Raw genomic sequence first — 21,643 nt, forward strand, 5'->3', positions numbered from 1 at the left:
AGAGCAGACAGAAAAGATCCAGGCAGTGTCATTGATTCATCAGGGCTTAAAGAAGGCAGCTGATTGCAGACATTGTGACAATAGGACCGTAATCTCACTATCAATAATTACATTCTCCCCTGTGTCTGTCCTGTTACACACACACACACACATATTCCACACACACACACACACACATATATATACAGGGGTGGGAGGGAGATCGAAACAGTTCAGGTTAAAGGGGGTTTCTACCCTCTAAAATATTCATAGGTTCTTCATTTAAATCAATTCGGCTCTACGGGTGCAGTCAAGCGTCAACTGTCAGAAATTGAGCTGGGCCTGTTGTAATCACTTCTTTACTTATCTCTACAGATGGCTTGTTCGCAATGGGCTCTGCATGGCTAGCTCACCAGCACATTGAGAGAGGTCTCTCTCTCTCTCTCTCTCTCTCTCTCTCTCTTTCCCTCTCTCTCTCTCTCTCTCTCTCTCTCTCTCTCTCTCTCTCCCTCCTTCCCATCTCTCTGCCCCTATCTCCATGTTTCATCCCCACCCTCTCATAATGGAACACACATAAATTCATCTGGGTATTGAACCAGGGACATTCATCACCCCAGAATTCATCTGCGAGGCATTTTCATTCCCAAAGTGTCTCCTTTCTCTCTCCCACTTTATCTCTCTCTCCCTCTCTGTTTCCCATCTCCATGGTGGCATTCTCCGCATGGCAAGCCTGAGCCGGGCAGTCAGTGTCACGATTAATCTTTAATGCTCGCCTGCCCTAATTTTTCCTCATATTTTACAAGATTTCCTGCCCTCCAAACCCCCCTTTTTCCAGCATCCGCTATATATAGAGTGATTACATGGAATGTTGCCTTGTTTCATCAGTTGCGGAGGGCCACTGCCTGCCTCAGCCTCTCCTGTGCAGTCAGCCACGCTTCCTCTCAGGCCACTAGCTCCAGGCCAAAGCATAGGGCCGCTGCTTCCACCAACACACTCATCCTCAGTCTCCCTCTGGGGATCTGTGTTAACATCACATGGATGACAACTGTGTACACCTCAAGTAGTTCACACACACACACATACATACATACACACACCACAATGGAATGCCCTCCTATTTAGAGAGTGGGGCAGTCAAGAAAATAGGGTAGAGGTTAGTGTGCTAAAAATACAAGAGCCTGGCAGTTCTCCTGCTGTCTGGGTAAAAAAATAGCACCGTGTTGCTGCTGTCTCAGTCAGCGTTGTTAACTAAGGCGCAAGAGAGCACACTCTGCCCCAGCTCATGTTTGTGTTTTATGCAAGAAAGAAGAGAGAGTGCTGAATCACTCAAACTTATTCTTATTTATTTGCGCACACAAAAACAAAGTCCCCTCGGCTACTGTTGTGCTTTTAATAAGCTAGCAGTCCTGCTCCTAAGATAGAAGAGATGCCTCAGTGTTTCAGATGATCTCATTGCGGTTAATAACTGGAGTCCTTATTTGCCTCGCTTTGTTGCCGGTGTCGGTGTCTTTAACAGGCCCTCAGGACTCGCACAGGGCGAATTTGGAAGAAGACAAGTCCTTTCTGTATGTTTTGATTTATGGAGGCTTCTTTCTTAAGTAACTTTAGATATCCATATTGTGTATCATCTCTCTGCTTCTCTCTCATATCACCCTAGCCCAGACCAGCTCAGCCTGGCTCAACCCAGCCCCATTTGGTGACAGAGGAGCTCGGCCTGTCTGGACGCCACTCTCTTCTCTTTCCCACAGCCCTTCTGAATCATTTCATATTCATTACGTGTCTGTTTGGAGCCCGGCCTCTGACATTTGACTCTTAAAGGCCCACCTGGGACCGGGATGAAATAGACTGCCAACAGTGCGGCGGAGGTGGGAAGGGAAGAGTGTAGTGTTGGATGGTGATGGATAGGACAGCATGTTCAACTGAAGGAGGCAAGCATGCTCAGGTTACAGGCCGCTTGTTCCCTGTAACCCTGTTTGTGATATTAGCATTGTGTGAGCCAAGAGATGCCCTGTAGCTGAGCAGCTCTGAACACGTGTAGGTTAAGAGAGGTGAAAGAGAAACAACTGGATCCTGTTTATGAATAGAGCCACTGTGTGTTAAAAGGGAGGTATTCCGATATCAAGCAGGCCCTTCATTTCATAGAGACGTATTGTCTAACCTTTGGGGCGACCTGTAGTGTCTTATCTGGGCCATTGTTAGTGAAGTACCTTGGCTGAGAGAGCGAGATAGTTGCTCGGTAGATATCACAATAATTAAGTGCTCTTGTCAGATGCTGAGGAGCAATCATTGTTCTGTGAAAAATAGCCATGTCACAGCCCTCTTTGCTGTTAGTTCATTTGCCAAGAGCCCTCGTAGGGTTAAGTTGAAGGCCTGCTGGTGCTCTTTTTCTGAACATTTCATACCCAGAGACAATGCAATGGGTGAGAAAATGAGAAAAAGCCTTCAGGATGACATGAGCCCTCCATTCTGGATGAAACTAGACACATAAATGTTTTTTTCTCTATTCCTCATTCCCAGTCTGTCTTTTCAACTGTCCTTCCGGCCCGGATGTTCCTTCAGATTGAGGAAAATGGGTGGGCTGATAGGGAAATATGCAGCAATGCGGCACTTAGAACGGAGAGGGTACATTCTGTTATTCCACGGGATTTTTAACAGTAACCTGAGGAAAGCTTTTTATAGTCGCTAAAAAAACGAAGGCAGGGTAGGAAAGAGAGGGATGAAGAGGGGCATTTGTTCACCAATTCTGCTCATGGATATGATGCAGGAGACTAAATTATTTATTTGGTTGTTCTTTCACGGTTGTTCTTTTTTGCTTTGCCTTTGCTCACAAATCACAGATCCTCCGTTTTTACTCTCAAGAATTTCGTGCCGTTTGCGCTCACACATACGCACCTTTTTGTTTGGCGTCTCTAAATTAAAGCAATGTGATCAGAGTGGAAACCACCACTGTGCTTTGTTGAAATAAAATCAGAAGGAGAAGAGCCCTTTTGATAGCCAGCGCTTTCTCCCCCTCTCCATCTCTGCTCCAGCCAGAGAGCTGACTAATGTAAAAGGTGACAACAGTTTGAACCAGAGTTGTCAAGTCGCACAGCACGGCACCCCATAGTAACTGGTGACCGGCCCTGATGCTTGTAGCGGTGTTGTTTTGTGCCACAGCCACGACGTGACACCCTGCTTTGCCCTCGCGCCATACGTGGGAAACCTTTTGCACAGCACTGCTGCCACCGTGGCGGTTCCACAATTGAGCTGGATTATTGTGTCTGGGCTGTCAGCACCTCTTGGCTGAAAGAAAACGAGAGGGAGGGAAGGGGAGACAGAGAGAGAGCGAGAGAGAGAGAGAGAGAGAGAGATCTCAGGCATCAGGAGAGGAAGGGGGGGCTCCGGGAGAGCTGGCATTTTCAAACAATAATCTCTGTGGAGCCTTTCAGGGGGTTTAATGTCATTTTTGGCCTCTGGATTTTTGCCCTTTTCTCCTCTGAACAAAAAGGAAGAGAACAAGGAAATAAGTGAAGGGAGACAACTGACAGAGAGAGAGAGAGACTTGGCTGGGTGACTTGATATTATTAGTTTTCTAGTGCGACTGATGGAGACTTGGCCTGCATCCAATGGCTGCCAACAGGCCAGCGTTTGCAAATTGAGTCTGGTACAGAATGACCTATATCTCCGTCCTATTTAGCACATTACAGCATTTGTCTTTATCTTGTCCATCTCTTTATCCATTCGTATCAGGCGTCATGAGACAAAAGCCCCATGTATGCTCTCAGTTTTTTCAGCAATTTTTTTTTTTTTTTTTTTTTTTTAAATAACCTTAATGTGTGTGGCCCTGTTGTCTTGGAAAAACCTATTTCCACTGTCCAGCCTCATTGCATTTTCAGCTTCCTTGAAATGAAGCCATTTGGGCTATAGAGGTGTTAAACAGTGCGGGGCAGATGGATGGCAACTAGGATGCTTTTTACCAAGTACCTTGCGTGCAATCTGCATGGCTGCCCAAATTTGCTCCTTCTGGCTACAGGCAAGAATGGCAACACTAATCTTCCCTCCCAGGTATGAATTATGGATTGGATGTAATGCAGCGATTAGACACATGCACCTACACACATGTCCCTCTGCTGCAGTGGTGACCAGCCATGTTCCTGAGAGAGGGCTTTCCTCGCTGCACATGAAAGTCTAGCCTACAGCGCTCCTCGCTAACTCGGCCACCCAGCTCCATCTTCCCCGCACACTTCTCACCTCTAATCAACCTCCATAGCTACATACATCTCGAAGCTAGAAAGGAAAAGAAATCCGCTCTTGCACATATGCTTGCTAAAGCCTTTCATGGCTGTAATCCCCAACACCAGGAAGAGATGCATGGGAATCTTGGTCAGCTGACTTAAAAGGAGGAGGAAGGGAAGGAGGAACCGCTGCAAGGTTGAAGCATACTCTCCCACCCCCCCCCTTCTCTAAAGCCTGCTGGGATGCTCCTTGGGCTTGACATACCCAACCCCACCTGCCCTCACTGCTCAGCGGGTAGCTCCATCACCGGCTTCCCCTGAGCTGGCCTACTTGGGACTGTTTGATCTCATTGTGGAAGCAAGCGAGCTTGCCCGCTGCCTGGCAGGCAGAGAGCTCCTTGATGCTGAGGGTTGAGGAGGTGGAGCAGGCTTCAGTGGAGAGGCTTAATAACTGTATTAACATCGGTGGCTCCCCCAGGACCCACGCCTACACAGCGGGGAGAGCAGCGGAGAGGGGGGGGTGGGGGGGTGGGGTAGCACTGTAAAGCTGCCTTCTCTCACTTTTAATGCGCTGCCCTAATTTTCCTCTCTTCTTCCTCTCTCTTCAGTTTTCAATCCACTGTGATTTATAAATCAAGACAGAAGCACAAAAATAAACGCAATATCCTTTTCTGTTCCTCTTTTCACACGTTTCATTTTCTCACTATGCTACCTCCATTTTCACTCTTAACACTTGTTTCACTTGACACGGCTTTCCTGGCATCTCTTCTGTGACAGTCTCTTGCTGTGTATCACTTTGTTTTCTCACCATCCCTCTGGCAGCCCTCTCTTCCTGTAACTCTCCCGTCTCCTCATTTTCCTGGTCATCTAATCTGATCTAATTGTTTATCCACTTTCTTACACCCTGCTGCTTACTTATTCATCGCATGTTGACATTAGCGTTGTTGCGGCATCCCAACTTCCCTCTCATCACACTGAACAAGTCGGCTTACATATATGTAATAAGGCAAACGAGAACTGAAAGCACTGTGCTCTGTCCTCACCTGTGTGTGTCGCTATTCATGACAGTCCCCCATATCCCTTGAATTATACATTGGAAACTATTGAATAATTGATGGGCCCCACTTAGCTTAATGGACGGAGTTAACTGGGAGAGGCGTGCATTCCTACTTGTAGTGGAACTGGGTCACAATAAACGGCACGCAGTCACCCCAAGGGTCATAATGAGGCCCGGGTCACGAGGCCGAGAGACGGAGCAGTCGACAGAGGCCAGCCGGGGTTAACTGGACCCCAGAGGGAAAGAGGACAGGAGGGAGAAGTGGAAGCATTAACACCAGGCTCACCTGAGGGCTCGGCTCAGGTTACTCCCACTCATTGTTTTTGGCAGGCGTGCTTACTAGCGCGCACACATGCTGCAAACCATAATCCATGTGTGCAAACATACATATCCTTTATTTTTTCACCAGTGTTTTTGACACATTTTATGGAGACTCAGGCAAGGAGAGACATTCTTATGCGTACAAGTGATTATCCTCTCTGGCTGAGTTGTAGATGATCACATCTGCAAAACAAAACATTAACATTAAACCTTTACATCAATGGCATTTTTTGAAGTGTTGTGTTGCTCCTGTGCACATAAGCCTGCCATGTTTTTTAGCTCTGCCGTTATTTCTGTACAGGCTGTTGTTTCTGAGAACGCGCCAGACCAATACCTCTGTCAAAAAATGTATTTATGCTGTATACTATGTTTAAAAACCTCCTTTTTATAAAGACTGACCGTAGGGAGAGAACAACGTTGTCTTTCTAAACCAGTCCACTGACTTGTGGCCAGCCATATCACAGGAAATGGTGTGTGTTTGTGTGTGTGTGTATGTGTGTGTGTGTGCCATGATCAAATGGCTCCCTCCAGGCTACATTGAAAGGTCAGGGATCCATGCAGGAAATTAGTGTCTGCAGAGGCACAGACAACACACACACACACACACACACACACATACAGACACAGAGAGAAGAGAGAAGCACAACCCATACCCGAGGAAGCTAAACATGTCCTTCATTAAATTCTAGTAACATCCCACTGGGCTCCCTTGATGACTCTGCCTGCTCTCATCAGCCATTTTTCCTAAGCACAGAGCTAACTGAACCTCCCAGCGCTATCGACAAGCACCTCACTTTTTATTTTTTTAAATTTTTTTGGCATTAGCGCAGACACTAAAGACAAATGAGTCTACCTCTCCCCGCCCACCCGTTCTCCCCTCGCTCTGCCCAAATCTTCTACTAAGGAGCCCCCTGACACTACACATCAGACAACTGAATCAAATGTGTGTCATCATCAGTCATCATTAGGGGGGGCATGAGCAGGAGAGCAGTGGCTTGCCGTGCAGTATCGAGGCTCGAGTGTTTAAAGGTACCTCTGTGATCTTTGATAGCCGCCTTATTTCTGGTCTTTGGTCAGATGTGTGGCCAAGTTGATCAGTGACTGCAGTTTCATATCTGTAGAATATGTTCTGCATGTGTGGTGGCCTACAAAACAGTCAGAGTGGTTGTTTTGTTAGTTTCTGTCTTACCAGGTAGCTTGTTCCCCTCTGCGTCTGACTATTCTAAATATGTCAGCTGTCTCCTAGAGGTCTTAAGGCCATTTTGACCCTTTTGCTGACCTAGTAACCCCCTCAGATTCCGGCGTCATTGAGCTCTTTAACAGACCAGTGACAGGATAATGGCATGCTTGCTGCATCTTCTTGTCCACACCCTTGCAAATGCCTCCATTTACATGCGCAATAATACGCTTTCAACTCCAACCCTGACATTTGTACTTTGAGCTAATTTATGAAGGGAACTGTTGTCATTATGGGTGTCATGTACAGTAGAGGAATGCACGATAGCCTGCTGGGGCTTGAAGGCGGAGGTAAATTACAAGTGAGTTTAACTATTAGCTCTAACTCATGTTGACGAGTACACGAAGTGACAAACCTAAATGGGGTTTCTGGATTTTTTAAGAGAAAGGGCCTGGTGAGAAGGCACATTATTTAGCATCGTTGAACACACGCCTCTCATCCAACCGAGTCACGCACACGCTGCACTCGCGACCTCTCCCCCACTTCCACTGTCATGCTCCCGCTCTGAAGTCGAGAAGATCAAACCCTCGTAATCTATTCCCCTGTGATTGACTATTGTGTTATCCACAGAGCGAGGGAGAGGCAGAGAGGAGGGGAAAGGGAGAACATGGGTCGAGAGAGGCAGTTTAACATGACAAAGCCTGTCCCTGGTGATCCTCTCTTCTCCTCCCCAGATCCTCATGAGCCTCTTCTTTTTCTCCCTTCTCTCTTGATCTCCTTGTTCCCCTCTGTTTTCTTTTCCACCTCCTCCTGGCCTCTCCAAGTCCACTTTCAGCCCTCTAATGCAAATAGCCCTTTGCCTCCCTCCATATGTATGACCCGTTTCCTCCACTGAATATGCGCTTAAGAACGGAGGGCCTTGAATGCTGCCAGTCACATTGGATTAGCGAGTATCAATGGGCAGATAACCTCTCTGTTAGAGTGAGTGAAGAGCAAACACTCGAGCATAAGCATTCATGAAGGTCCTTTGGCCTTCAAACACAGAGAGGCACTGTGTGTGACACTTAGCTCAATAAAGATGAATAGGGCCTGGTTAATGTGTAAGGATGTATTTTCAGTGCTGGTGGACAGAATAATGGTGTATGAAATGCCTTTTCCAGTGTTTCTTCACTTGTGATTGTTTTTTTTTTTATGCTAAAGGCAGAAATGTGTTCATGATCCCCCCCCATTATTTAAAATCATCAGTCCCAAATCGTTCAACTACGCTCAATTATTGTTCTTAAAAGACATACTTTGTGCTCACAACTTTAAACCATTTTACGTCCTTCTCAGCTCTTCTCTCTTCCTTGATTACTTTAAGGTCTCAGGACCCTTGCACTCCTTATTACTGGTTGCTTGTAATGTCGTTGACCTTGGATTTTACAGGAGTAGAGGGACTTGAAGCTTATTTGGCTGCTGCACTTATTCTAAGTGGTTCTGGAGAAGAGCATCAGCCCAGATGACTAATATTTTTTTTTAAAAAAGGCAAGTAATCCATACTGGGTGTTATTTAGACCACACAGCGAGTCTTCTGGATTTGCTAGGCCCAGGTCATGTTTTGGCACCCTCCTGTCTCTTAGTATGCATGAGTGCAGTTTGTTATCGCAGGAGGAAAAAGCACACACACTGGCATCCACTCACGCACAATTCTATAATTAACCAGCGCAGGCACTCTGTAAAAAGAGAAGCTTAATGTTTCATGAAGCCATTCTCACAGTCAGAGTGGTAACATTAAAGACCAGTTTGTAAAAGGCTGCGGTTGCACTCCTGTGTGTTCATGTTATGATACAATGATGACCTTGAGTTTGAATTATGCGTCATGAGGTATCGCAGCCGTAAGTCACTCAAGGAGGATGTATTCATTTGCTAGGAGAGAGTTGACAAAGGGAGGTTACGCGGTGGTTACACCTTCCAGCATGCACAGCTTTATTTGGGGCCTGCATTTGAAATGTTTGCTTTCTCCTCAGATGCTCTCTCCTCCTCCTCCTCCTTCTCTGTCTTCATCAGCCCCTGTTTCTGTCTCACAGCCTGACTCTTCCTGCTCCCAGCTCTCTCGCCCTCCCTTCATTTCTTAATGTGGGTCAGTCGTATCGCTCAGCTGGTTGTATACAGCTGCTACATGCGTGTGATCATCTCGCAAACATAGATTCAATGTTCAATGGAGGATCAAGTGTGGGCAAACACTGCCTGTATTCATCATGTGGATTAGCCACGGAAAAGGCTCGCTAATCATAGGCCTGCTCCTCCCGTTAAGTTAAACTCCCTGTCTTTAGCTCTTCGCTGTGACGAAGCTTTGAGGCTGTCCGTAATGCAAACATGCGGGGGGGGGTAAGCACATATGCGCCGACACCACAGGGTGTCAAAGCATCCTAATAGAGCAGACGTGTTGCAACTGTATGCTCAGAATGCACACACTCTCACATTGGATATTTGGAGTGTTCGAGTCCACACCCTAGCCTGACATGTGTTACAGGCGGCTGAAACACACTGCTGTGCCTGTCCACATCCTGGCATCCGCTGGCCGATACAGGCTGCCTTTTGCCCCCTTGTGCCCACCACCATGTCCCACACCATCAGCTCATGCCAAATATCTCCAGTCACCCCGGGGCAACTGCCAACTCACATAGTCCCACTGTCAGTCAGCAGGCCTAGACAGCTGCTGGGTAGAGTTACACCGTGTTACTCAGGGTTGCAGGGGAGCGTTGTTGCCAGGGAACTTGTGGTCTCTCTCCGGCAAGATGGTTGTCTTTGGATGCTTTTTTTTTTTTTTTTTTTTTTTTTTTTGCACAAGTAGATCCACAAACATTTGAGTGATTATAGGATTATGAATTTTATTTATGGTGTAGGAGTTTGGCGCATTCTGTTCTATATTATGTTAAAAAATAACTGTACCAAAGGCCAGCATGTGGTAGCAGCAGCAGCAGCAGCAGCAGCAGCACAGAAGAGCTACTATGGTTAACATGAAGTCGCTGCTTTAAGTCTAGCCCCCATAGACCTCACCTTTGCCATCTGCTCAATCTCTCGCTGCCCCTCCCCCTGTCGCCCTCCCCCGCGCACTAGTTTGTCCACACATGTTCTCAGTTCCGTCTCCATTTGCTGGGGCAGCAGTGATAGGAAAACCTGGTGTGTTGTTATTTCAGAGGCCTGGCAGCGTGGAGAGGGAAGTTATCTTGGGGCCCTGGAGGAGGGCTTTGGAACATGGTGGGGGCTGGTGGGCTGATAAAAACCAGGCCCGTCCTAAACAAGAACATGCTGATGTTCACACGCACAGGCTATCATGCACACACATACAGTACATACACGACATGCATTCAAATGTGTAAACAGGCAGGTTGGGTGTCTTCCTAATCAAACAGAAAAAAAAACGCATGATATAGTGCCACACATTCACATATACCCGTACAACCTCCCACACCCTACCTCACCCAGATGTAAAGATACCATTAATTACCCCTGCTAAACACAACCTGGTGTTTTCCCCACTCTTGGCGTAAGACAAACACCACCATTTCCTGGTGTTGAGCAGGGATCGTCATAACAGGCAAGAAAGACTCCTTACTCTGCACCGCCTTGCCCTTCGGCCTCTGCTCGGACCCTCATCTATCACTCACGTATGTGTGTGTTTTTCTTGCTGTAACACTCTAGATGGGGGAGTTATTTGGTCCCAATTTGGAGCGCTATCCATCAAAATTTGGTCTCGGAGCCAGTGTAGCCTTCAAACGCACTACGTAAGAGCTCTGAACTGTCACATCAATTTCTGCCCTCTCTGCAAAATTTGAATATCTGCAATGGTTGCAAAACAGCAGACTGTCATTTCTCTGAAATGTGGACCACACCATACTCCCTTAAGTGGAAGTGATGTGTCATTCCGTGCAGAAAATGATATTAGAATCAGATTAAGCTCCCAGCTTGATCCATACCCCTCCTTCCTTTGCACTAGACCCACCATGGTGTTAGCTGTATGAATTAAAAATATATGATGACTCTGTTAGAAACGCTATATAATGTCAGAATTGGATTTTTTTCCCCCTAGAATGGTTGTGTTGTGTAACATGCAGATGTTGTATGTTTGCATTATTTTGCTTCGGGACTTATTAGTGACAGCACCTTGTATCTCCATGCATTCTCTCTCTCTCTCTCTCTCTCTCTTTTTTCTACACTGAGAAGGTAGACTGCAAGATAAACATGCAGCAGCTTAAGTAGAGCACAACCTAGGAGGGGGGATCCTCAGTAATCCTCCTTACTCGCCCTCACTGAAACACACACACACATTTGTACGCTGCACGAACATGCAAGATGTAAGAGCAGTAACAAATGGCCAGCCTCAAATAGCCTAACAAACACTTCTATAATTTCATTTAGTCTTTTGCTGCGTCTGTTGCCTATGCTCTAAAACTTCACCTGTGATCCATTGCGATTTGTTTGCGTCTGCAGGCGTGTTGCGCACTATGTTTGGGCCTTTTGCTGGCTGTGGCTCAAATGATAAATTCGTATATTAGACCATTTTACGTACAGCCTACAGAGGCTAGACAAATCCACAATGTGTTTGTGGTGATAACTGATAAGCTTTACACTGTTTACACCTTTCCTGAGATGTTTATGGGAATCTGAATTGTTTATTTCAGATGGGTATGTATGATTGTTTGTGCAGTTGTATTCTTTCTCGGTGACAGTAATCAGAAGTCAGCTGTGTGCTTAGTCTAATATCCATGGCCCCCTTAAATTATAAGAATCATTTTTGGCAAGGATGGACCGAAGGATTCAAGGAGTGAAAGGGGACTTCCTCTTACTTCCTGCCTTGCATAACACAAGTTGTAGAGAGCAGTAGGAGGAGAAGAATGTCAAACTCAGTGATGGGGACAGGTAGGAATAAGAGGAAAGAAGGTGAAAGTGGCGGGAGTTGGGGGGTGGAGAGGCTGGATTTAGTTACAGTGAATGTGGGAGGCGGGAGGCTAGCTGTCTGCTCTCTTGCCCCATGTTAACCTCCACAAGATCTCCTTCCCCTGTGTGTGTGTGTGTGTGTGTGTGTGTGTGTGTTTTCACTTATGCCTGTCTGCACTGCCGCCAGATTCCTCCCCTTCTCCCATCCAATAACTGTTCGCACTCTGTGTTTGAACACAAACACACTCCACTGTCACTCTCCTTACAGCTGTCAGCCTGTGCACGCCTTCCAGTGTGTGTGATCGCGCACGCGCCCCCGCCCTCGCCCCCGTCTCATATTCAGATGGCATTGGTGGCTTTGCTGTCGGTAATCAGTGTGAAGGCAGTGAACGGAGACCCATCCATTTTCAGCGGAGAGCTGTTATGACGCTTTGTTAGAGAATGGCAGGATTTCCCTGTAAGCAAGGAAATAGTCCCATTTCCCCCTTCAGTAATTGAAGAGTGCTGACAAAGCATCCCTGTGTGTGTGTGTATGTGTGTGTGTGTATTAATGTGTGTGTGTTTGTGTGTGTGTGTGTATCGTTTTCCCTGCTGCTTCCCCACATTCCTGACATGGAAACCAGAATTAAAGTCTGAATATTTAGAAAAAGTCCAGCTCTGTGCCTGACTAATGCTCTTCTCTGCTCACTTGTTGGACTGTTTCACTGCACATAAAAGCTCTTAAGTTGCTGCCAGTCATTTTTATGAACTTGCATGATACATTGGCCTACAACTTCCAGGGTTTTGCAAGATGGTCTCTATCCCCGAGGCTGCTCCATTGCCCATCCCACTTCATTATTTTAAGCAGACTTCAAAGCAAGCCTTAATGTAGCAGCCTGTGGCACAAGTGGCCTGTCTGATGTCTCTTCTCTTGCTGCATGGAAAGACAAATGGACCTCTATATGTTCTTCCATGTATGTCACACATGGCGAGCATGTGTGTGTGTGTGTGCGTATGCGTGCATGTGTGTGTCCAAATAACCTAATAGAAACACAATGGTCCATGATTGAGTAGGAGTCGACAAAGTGGAAGACCCTGTCAAAGTCCTCCCTCTCCTCCTCCTCCATCCCCTCTGCCTTCATTTTCTACAATTCTCTTCACCGCAGTCCAGCCAGCCAGTCAGCCAACCAGCCAGCCTGCTAATGTAGTTAGCTCCCCCCTAATGATGGTGAAATCTCATTAATATGCTTCACAGCTGGGCCCAGTAACCAGTGGGGATGAAGGTAATCAAATCTCAGAGGACTAACCTAGAACTGAACCTCAAGAACTGCTCAGCAGCACTGGGCCGAGACAGCCCAAAGTCTGGAGGCTTGATAATAGCCGGTGGGCTTGTGTATTTGTGTGTGTGTGTGTGTGTGTTGGTCTGTGGTCTTTTTGGCCTTGATGCCTTTGAAGTGCTGATGTTAGCCAGGCTATCTACTGTCAGTATTACAGCTCCAACTAGTTCATCATCAGAATAGATTTCATTTGTGTCTCGTGCATATTTGTCCATTTAAGTCTAGTCATGCGGTAATTGGCTATGGAGAATGTGGCTGCACGGGGCGCGGCTTCTCTCTAAGTGCACTTGTGGCTCATGATGTATGCAAAGTGAATCCAAAGAACGGCATTACAAACCACTCACACTTGAACTTAATTAAATCACCGGTGCTTTGGCTCCGAGTTCGAGAACGGCACGCTACATTAAGCTATTAAGACAACTGGGGGGTGTACACAGACACACGTAGAGTGTTTCATAATACTCGTCTGTGAATGTGAATATCAAAGGAGAGATCTAATCACATTAAATTGAGGAGATTTGACATATTTAGAATCGGTGTTATGAGATGAGTATTTGTTAATAAATGGCCAACTCACACATTGTTTAGACCCATTTTTGTAATTGATTAAATTCAACAGGATCAATGCTTACGTTAGTCTAAATATGAGTAACCAAAAAGCTAGTTTTCAGCTGTAGCCAGTGGTCAGACATTACACACAAAACCGCCTTTTTAAAAGGGCTTCTCCTGTTTTGTATAAAGCAGTGTCTGGGTTTGTTTTCACTGGTTACACCTGATGGACTGTGCTGTTTATTCCCGCTTCTGGGACTGGTCTGACAACATGCCGGGCTGCAGACTTGAATCCAGCCTTGTGTCTGGCTAACAATGTTCGCGGCTGCCATACAGTTCGTGTGGTTTGTGTTTCACCTTCCCACCAAAACACAATAGATTCCTTATCAGTAAATCCTTTCTGTTTTTCATTAAAACATTATTTTCAGGGTTGTGCCCGTATCCCCCAAGCAAAGTGTGGGAGTATTGATGTCTACATGTGCTTGCCCTCTCTCGGCTAAAGAAATGATAATCTAGCTGTAGCTCAAGTATTAGCTGCAGTGGTGACTTTGCAGGCTCTGGATGGGAAACCTTGCCAAACGCACACATTCCCAGCGTTAACATGTTGCAAGGATATCGAGGGAAGCTCTCCAGGCTAGTGTGAGTCAGTTCTTCCAGTGTTTGTGCGTATGATTTTTTTTTTGCGGATCGCACAATAGCCAGGCTTGTGTGATGGCTGGTGTTGATCAGAGCTTGGATGCAGGCTGGTGTTGAATAATGCCCGGGTGAGGGCTGCTGAAGGGCTAAGTAGCTCCGTCCTCTCTACTGAGCCTCTCTGCCTCTCCGTCCACAGGCCCGCCATTGTTTTGCTCCATGCCTCAGCTTGACAAGGCTCCAGAAGCCAGCCATTGTATTTAATTACAGTCGCCAGCCCCCTCACAGACTCTTGTCCTTGTGTCCCAGATTTCCATGGGTGCTCTCATTAAGACTGTACATTCTGTGTGTGTGTGTGTGTGTGTGTGTGTGTGTGTGTGTGTGTGTGTGTGTCCGCCTTTTTTTTTTTAATGGCTTTAGGAAAAGCTCCTTTCCTGTGTACATGTAGACATGGATGCAATTTTTATGTGTGTGTGTGTGTGGGCGGGCGGCACATCTGTTTAGCTATGCGTTTCTAACGAAGGCAGCCTTAACGTGGATGAACGGCTCCGTGGTCGCACTAATAATGCATGGCCGTAATCAGTCCACATCAAGAGAGGCAGAAGAGCGCTGAAAACTGTGAATGGTGTTTTTTTTTTTTTTTTTTTGCTAATGAGAAAATATGCCATGTTATGTAATGGGTGCTCTATTTAAGTTTAATTTGTTTGACATGAGTGTGGTGACTGTGTGACCCAGTGGCATGGGCAGAGATGGCCCTTAATGACACCAATAAAATGGCAATAAGGGGCAAAGGACAGTCTCTCCCCCCCCCCACTTCTCACACTCACCCTCCCGGCTCAATCTGTGACTGAATCTCTCACCTCCGTTGCACAAAATCACCTCCCCCTTTTTCATCCTCCCACCACAGCATTGTATAACTCTTCTTTCTGGGGAAATGGTATAATTCTTGTTTATGAGCATATGCTGTCCACTCATCTGCTCAACTTTATCCCTCCCCTCCGTTATGTCCTCTGAAATTAATAGCTTTACTAATTTCACACTATTATATGCTTCTGTCCTTCTAGTTTATTGAAGAAGTAAGTTACGCATTCTTCTAAATGCTCCCATTTGTAGTCTTTTACGATTTTAAATAAAATTCTGACAGGTGTGTAAAAGTACGAGAGAAAGAACACGAGCAAAAGTAATGCACCCTCGCTTTCACTCCCTGTGCGTGTGCCGTTTTTATCACTTCATCTGTTTTGTGTTTTTGTCTGTTTATTGCTGTTTATTGCGTCATAGTCCTTTGTTTTTTTGCCTCCCTGTTTTCCTCCCTTCATCTCCATCCTACATCATTTGAAGAGTCTCTTTCTGCTTTTTCCAATTTTTCTTATCTCCCCCGCTGTTGCGCGTACATCTCTATGTTTTAACAAAAATCTTTTTACCAAAGAAATCTGTTTGTTAAACCAAAAAGCTTTCTGAAGTAAATAACAAATGCATCTTACTCCTCTCAGGTGTGCGTTTTATAAGAAGTTGCCTGTCACTCTTATATGCCTCTTTCAAAACATTTCAAACCAATTCTGCCCCTCTCATTTAACCCCTACTGACACATTTGCACCAAGAGCTGATGAGGTTGTTGCTGGTGTGAAAGTGGCATATGATATCTCGGCCTCATAAAGGAGATGTCTTAATAACCAAAGCCTGATTGGGTGTCACCGTTAGGTGTGCAATGTGATCTTTATTGCTGTTTAGCTTAACTGTCCCCGTCACCTGAAACCCGCTTGGATGTGCTGTATGTTTTCCTGACGGCAGAGATAACAGACAGGCTTCGGAGAGGCTAGATTTTGGTGCGCGGCGCTTGTGTCTATTATTTTTTCCAGGAAGCCTTGAACATATCTGGGCATCAGGTTGGTTTATTTTGGTTGTTCTGAATGTAATCTTCTCCTGCACCATCTGCTGCATGTGCATGGAGATCGGCAAGCTGAAACGGGCACACGGACACTATAAAAGGATAGGAAAGTGTGTCTGTGTATGTGTATATGTATGTATGTGTGTGTGTGGAGAGAGAGAGAAACTGCATCCTTGCTTTTATTGTCTAGTATGCAGTACGATTAGAGTTGAAAGCGTTGTGTTGGTCTGCGGTGCCGTCACGTGGAGTGTGTTCCCAGCTGTACTACAGGCCTGCTGAACCAGCCCACTCTGTTAAATATAAATGGCTTATTTACACACGAGCACTGAGCTGCAGGCAGCTTCTGAGCTGCTTGTCAACCTCCCAAATCCCTCCTCTGTTGAGCTGATGATGCTGGGCGGAGCAACGGGCTTGCAGATACACAGGGGCAAATAGTATACCTGTATGGATACTGAGTGAACCAGACAGATGTAGATCACAGAAGCATATTCTTATTGAGTACTGACAGAATTATGAAGTTGGCACACATTCTTTGTTGTTTTTACGTCTTCTTGATAATTGAGTATTAGGTTTTAATTTTGTGTTGTGACTAGTCCACTGCCAATGATGCATTTGCATATCAAAACTCAGGAATCGTATTTGCATCTGAATAAAAACTACAAGTATATACACATGCACACACACACGCAGTTTAAAATGGCACCATATGCAAACAGGGATTATACAGGGGTTATTTAGTCCACAGGGTACAGGTCTGATTGTGAATTCATGTTTTTGTATTTGATTAAAGAGCCGCGTTTTGCAACACACAGGAGATTGAGGTCAAAGTTCAATATGTATTACATGAAGGCAACAGCAGGTTACTTCCACACAATCTTGGGACACTTTGTTTACCACGTTCACAAGTACACAAAATCTGTGAGTCTACAAAGTGCTCATGTGTTGTTTGGTTTGTATGTATTCAGCCTCTTTCTGTTTGTTGGTGTGGTATTATACAAGAGGGAGTGAGGTAGGTGTGTGTATGTGTGTGTTTGGTAGGGGGGGGTAAACAGGGTGACCGGATGAGAATGGGTGAAATTCGGGACAGGGGATTTGGGGTGGGTGTGGTCACGGTGGGCGTAGCCTCCAGTACAGTATTACACTCAGTGTCAACAAACAGTAAAACGTGTGAAAGTCAAAACTCAAAGCTAAAATGTATTGTTTTTGTTCATAAAGTCAACTGTCTGTCATCAGGAAAAAGAAACACAATGACTGTGTTGTATGTAACAGTGTGCAAATCATTATCCATAACATATATATTCATTTCATCATTGTGGTGCCTCTCACATCTATCTGTCTGCGTGACACACATGTCAGATCGCTCCTTCTTCATGGCTGCCTGCAGCTACACTTCCCCTGTCCTCACAACTCCAACTTCCGTTTCATTTGATAAAGAAGAGATTCAGAACAGGATTACAAATAATTTGTATTTAAAAAATAACTACATATTGTTTCTTGAGCAGCAATAGTAATGTTTACTTCAGACAGTCACTATATAAACTCAATAATACCTGATTTTCATGTTGAAACAACTGAACCAATGACTCAAACGGGTGGCTTAGTGTCAAATATCACAATTAAAATGTATAGAATCATTTCGAGTAAAATCAGACTCTAACCCTGAATAATACAGAGATAGATGGATTGACTCTGAGGATGATATGAAGTGCAGTGTTCCGGCTGTGTTTACATTACACACAGGTGAAAGATATGTCACACTCATTTTAAATGCCTTTTTTAGCAGCTGACATTGTCATTAAACTGAAGGAGCTTACAAACACATTTTTTAGATATTTTTATCACAAATTCCTCCCGCAGTGGCGGCTGCATTCTCCATCATCTGCTTTAAAACAGGTCAAATGACATCAACAATCTGTTATTTATGATAGCCTAATCAGTGAAATAGGCAAGTGAAAACACATCAGTAATACTCTTAAATAGTCTATATAAGGGATTTGATCAGAATATTTTGACGGATTCAGAGAGTAAGAAAAACTATTGATCTACTAATTCATGTGGACTAATTGATAATTTAATGAAAGGCTTCTCTCATTTGGATTTAGAGTCTTCTACATTTTTTCCTGGTGACAGCAGCAGCTTGTTGTGCGTATCTTTGTTATGTTATTCATTATTCATGACAATTTGGCAGCAATCCAAAAGACACAATACGTTCAGTGCAGCGTTTTTCAATATTATTGTGTCACCAAGTCAGGTCTCTTCAGCATGTTTGCCTTTAAGTCTCGAGTCAAGTCAAGTGTTTAGGTTTTCAAGTCTCAAGTAGCGTAAGCAGAGTCTCTCAGCATACAGACAGCTCTCACTTTAGCTTTTTCATATTATCTATCACTATTATCTTAATGGTTAATTTTCGGGACAAACAGGACAGGATTCGGGATTCGGGACAACTGCTCTTAATCCGAGAGTGTCCTGAATTTTTCAGGATGTCTGGTCACCCTAGGCGTAAACAAGTTGCAAAGATCTGTCTTGCTCGGTCAAGTGTCTGCAGTTATTGTTGTATGCTTTTATTCTTTTAATGTTTTCAAGCCTTCACACTTACTCCATAATTTTAAAAAATAAATAAAGCACAACTCAAGGCCGTGTATCAGAGGAGAGAAGTGTCTTTGAGCCCTGCTAACAATGCAGCTCCTTGCTGTAACACACACACACACACACACACACAAGCCGTCATTTCTGCTGTAAATAAGAATACTCTGCTGAGGCTGGCTGCCTTGATAATCTGTGTGTGTGTGTGCGTGTGTGTGTGATGTGTGCATGTGTTAGAAAGTGCTTGTTCTTTGAACCCATTTTGAGGAGTCTTTCCTGTGGCAGATCTGAAAACGCCTGATCAAGAAGTTGCCGTCTTTTTTTTTTTTTTTTTTTTTTCCTCAAACACATTGTTAGAAAGTGAGCAAGTTCCCCTTCTGGTGATTTGTATTGGATGTTGTCAGCAGTGCATCTGTCTGGACTAGTTTGTTTAAGACGTGTGTGTTTGGGTGCATGTGTGTGAGGTTACACGTGAGATTGTGTATTTATCCTACTGATATCGATTAACGCCGCATGTCTGTCGGCTCTCTTGTCTGATAATGTTCGCTAACCCCTCCTGTGTCTCTTTTCCTCTCCGCAGCGATAGAGACCCAGAGTACCAGCTCAGAGGAGATAGTGCCAAGCCCGCCCTCACCTCCCCCGCCGCCCCGCGTCTACAAGCCCTGCTTTGTGTGCCAGGACAAGTCCTCAGGGTACCACTATGGTGTCAGCGCCTGTGAAGGCTGCAAGGTGAGACTCCCGGCCTTCCTCTTAATCTGCCAAGCAAGCAAGTTGTTCGACAATCTTGTAACCTTCATGTGATTTGCACTAGGAAACAAAAATACACACAGGTCTTCACAGCCTGTGCTCAGGTGATGAAAATGATAAGACATGTCATTTTGAGTATTTTTGCATCCCCGTGCGGTTTTCGGTGTTTAATTCTGGAATTTAACGTTGGAAGTGAGTCAAAATCGACTACTTTCTCGCAGGGAATCATTCACAGACTTTATCAGTTGCTTTATTGAGCTGCGTAATCTCTATGATCTGCTCTTGTAAAGCACCCGGACGATGGCCTCTTTAATCACTTCAAACCTGCAACCCTATACCTGTAGACACTGCAAAATTAGATAACTTATATGACAGTCCTATCCCTTATCATGTACAGTACGTGTGAAACTCTGTCATCCATGCAGTGTTGTTGCTGCTTCTCCTATCAGTTTTGCTGACGTGTCCACATCTGCCGCCTGTTATCAATACAGACGTATTACGCAGGTGCTGAAGAGGCCGCATAACGCCCATCTGCTCTGTTATCAGTTGATACTTGCCGTGTGCATGCATACATGTTGCTCTGTTAGTGTGAGCACACTGAGCTCTTTATCTCGCTTCACCCAAGGCACTGAGCCAGTGTTGTATAAGCTCAGGAGAGGATAGAGAAGAGGAGGAGGGATCTGTGGAATCTAATGTAATGTTACTGCCAGGTGCAGTAATGTCAACATTTTTGGGAACCTCCTTGTTTTTTCGCTGGCAGATGATACGTTTTTGAATTTAGCAGATAGGATTTCCAAAACTGTAGAATCTCAACCAAAACAGGAGTATGCAAATCTGTTAGTGATGTTTATAAAATAAGGGTTTTCTCATGACAACAGCTCTGTTCACAGCGAGACAAGATAGGAAGCAGTTGGATGAGTAGGGGAGGGGGGGGGGGGGTGCTGGTGATGACATGTGCCTGCTAGACCCTCTGACCTAATGACTGTGCAGCCAATACCTGTCTGTGTTTCCATATGTTTAGGAGATAGGAGTAATGTGGAAGCAGGGAGAAGAGCATAGAGGAAAAAGGCACACTGAAAAAGGAAGCAGGAAGCAAAAAAAAAAGATGAAATGAAACTGTAAGGAAGGGCAGGAACCCAGGGGGAGTGTAGAAATGTAGACAAAATTATACGAAGATGAGAGAGACTGCAGGGAGTGAGAGAGAAGAGTGTGCTCCGGGAGGAACGAACAGCCGGAGAGAGAGAGAGAGAGAGAAAGAAAGAGAGATAGCAGAAGGGATGGTTGGAGGGGCAGCAGATTAGGTGGACGGGGTACAGGGGCCACAGCTGAACTCATTGACACCAAAAGAAAGACGGTCAGCGCACCAGATCACAAATGGGGGGGGGGGGGGGGGGGGGGGTGAAAAATGAGTAAAGAATGCAGAAAGGGAGGAGAGCACTGGAAAGCTAAGAGTCTGGCACACACATACAGTACAAACGCTGAACCCTCTAACACAAAACCTCTGAATGCTCCCTGAAACTCCACCAGCTCCCCAAATGAAAAATAAATAAAGGCTGACCCCTGCAACCAAACCGCCGCTCACTCTGCTTTCTAGCTGTATTTAGAACTTCGTATACACACAACAATCTGACACCTGCTAATGGTAGCTGAAACTCTGTAACAGTGTGATAAACATTGGAATGCAGACAATAGACAAGCTGTAAACTTGAGTAATTAGTTGTTTCTCCTTAGTGATCACAGTGTTCTCACTGACGGTACAGAAATAGTGTCAGAATTGACACTGTAATTAGCTTTTTGAAGCTTTTATACACCGGGGATATAGCTGATGTTTTCATTCATCCGTCAACACACATTGTTGAATTGTTCAGTGCAAATTATTTTGAAATGAGGGCAAACAGTAACTTAATACATACATTTTACCATCAGTTGTTGACACTCCCTGCCCCCTTCAACTCAGGTAGGATAGAAATTTCAGGTCTCGAAGGATTAATTTCATGAAATGTTTCTCCATGAAACCACCTTCTTGGCTGAATATGATTAGTTTCTCTGATATGTTATGGCTGAGGTAGATTATTTTTAACCAGAGAGAGGCAACATGCAGTCAGGTGAAAAGCTTTCAATTAAATAATATACTGAATGAATAATCAGATGTATTTATAATATTTATGACATTACTGTATGGATATGATATTCATGCAAGAATCAAACTATCAGGGAAAGAAATATGAGCAGTCAGATGATTTAAACTAATCCCGAAGTATCTAA

At 45.0% G+C, this 21,643-nt stretch overlaps 1 protein-coding gene across 17 annotated transcripts in view; it reads left to right on the plus strand.

Moving 5' to 3' along the window:
• raraa (retinoic acid receptor, alpha a) overlaps window positions 1-21,643 on the plus strand; it is a 149,884-nt gene that overhangs the window by 111,956 nt on the left and 16,285 nt on the right. For all 17 annotated transcript variants that reach the window (XM_042397289.1, XM_042397283.1, XM_042397281.1 and 14 more), the window contains one exon: window positions 19,212-19,360. In XM_042397289.1, the coding sequence (XP_042253223.1) occupies window positions 19,212-19,360 (149 nt within the window). The remainder of the gene's footprint in view (window positions 1-19,211; window positions 19,361-21,643) is intronic.

This window comes from Thunnus maccoyii, chromosome 20, assembly GCF_910596095.1.
Source record: "Thunnus maccoyii chromosome 20, fThuMac1.1, whole genome shotgun sequence".
In the NCBI taxonomy this organism is placed as follows: Eukaryota; Metazoa; Chordata; class Actinopteri; order Scombriformes; family Scombridae; genus Thunnus; species Thunnus maccoyii.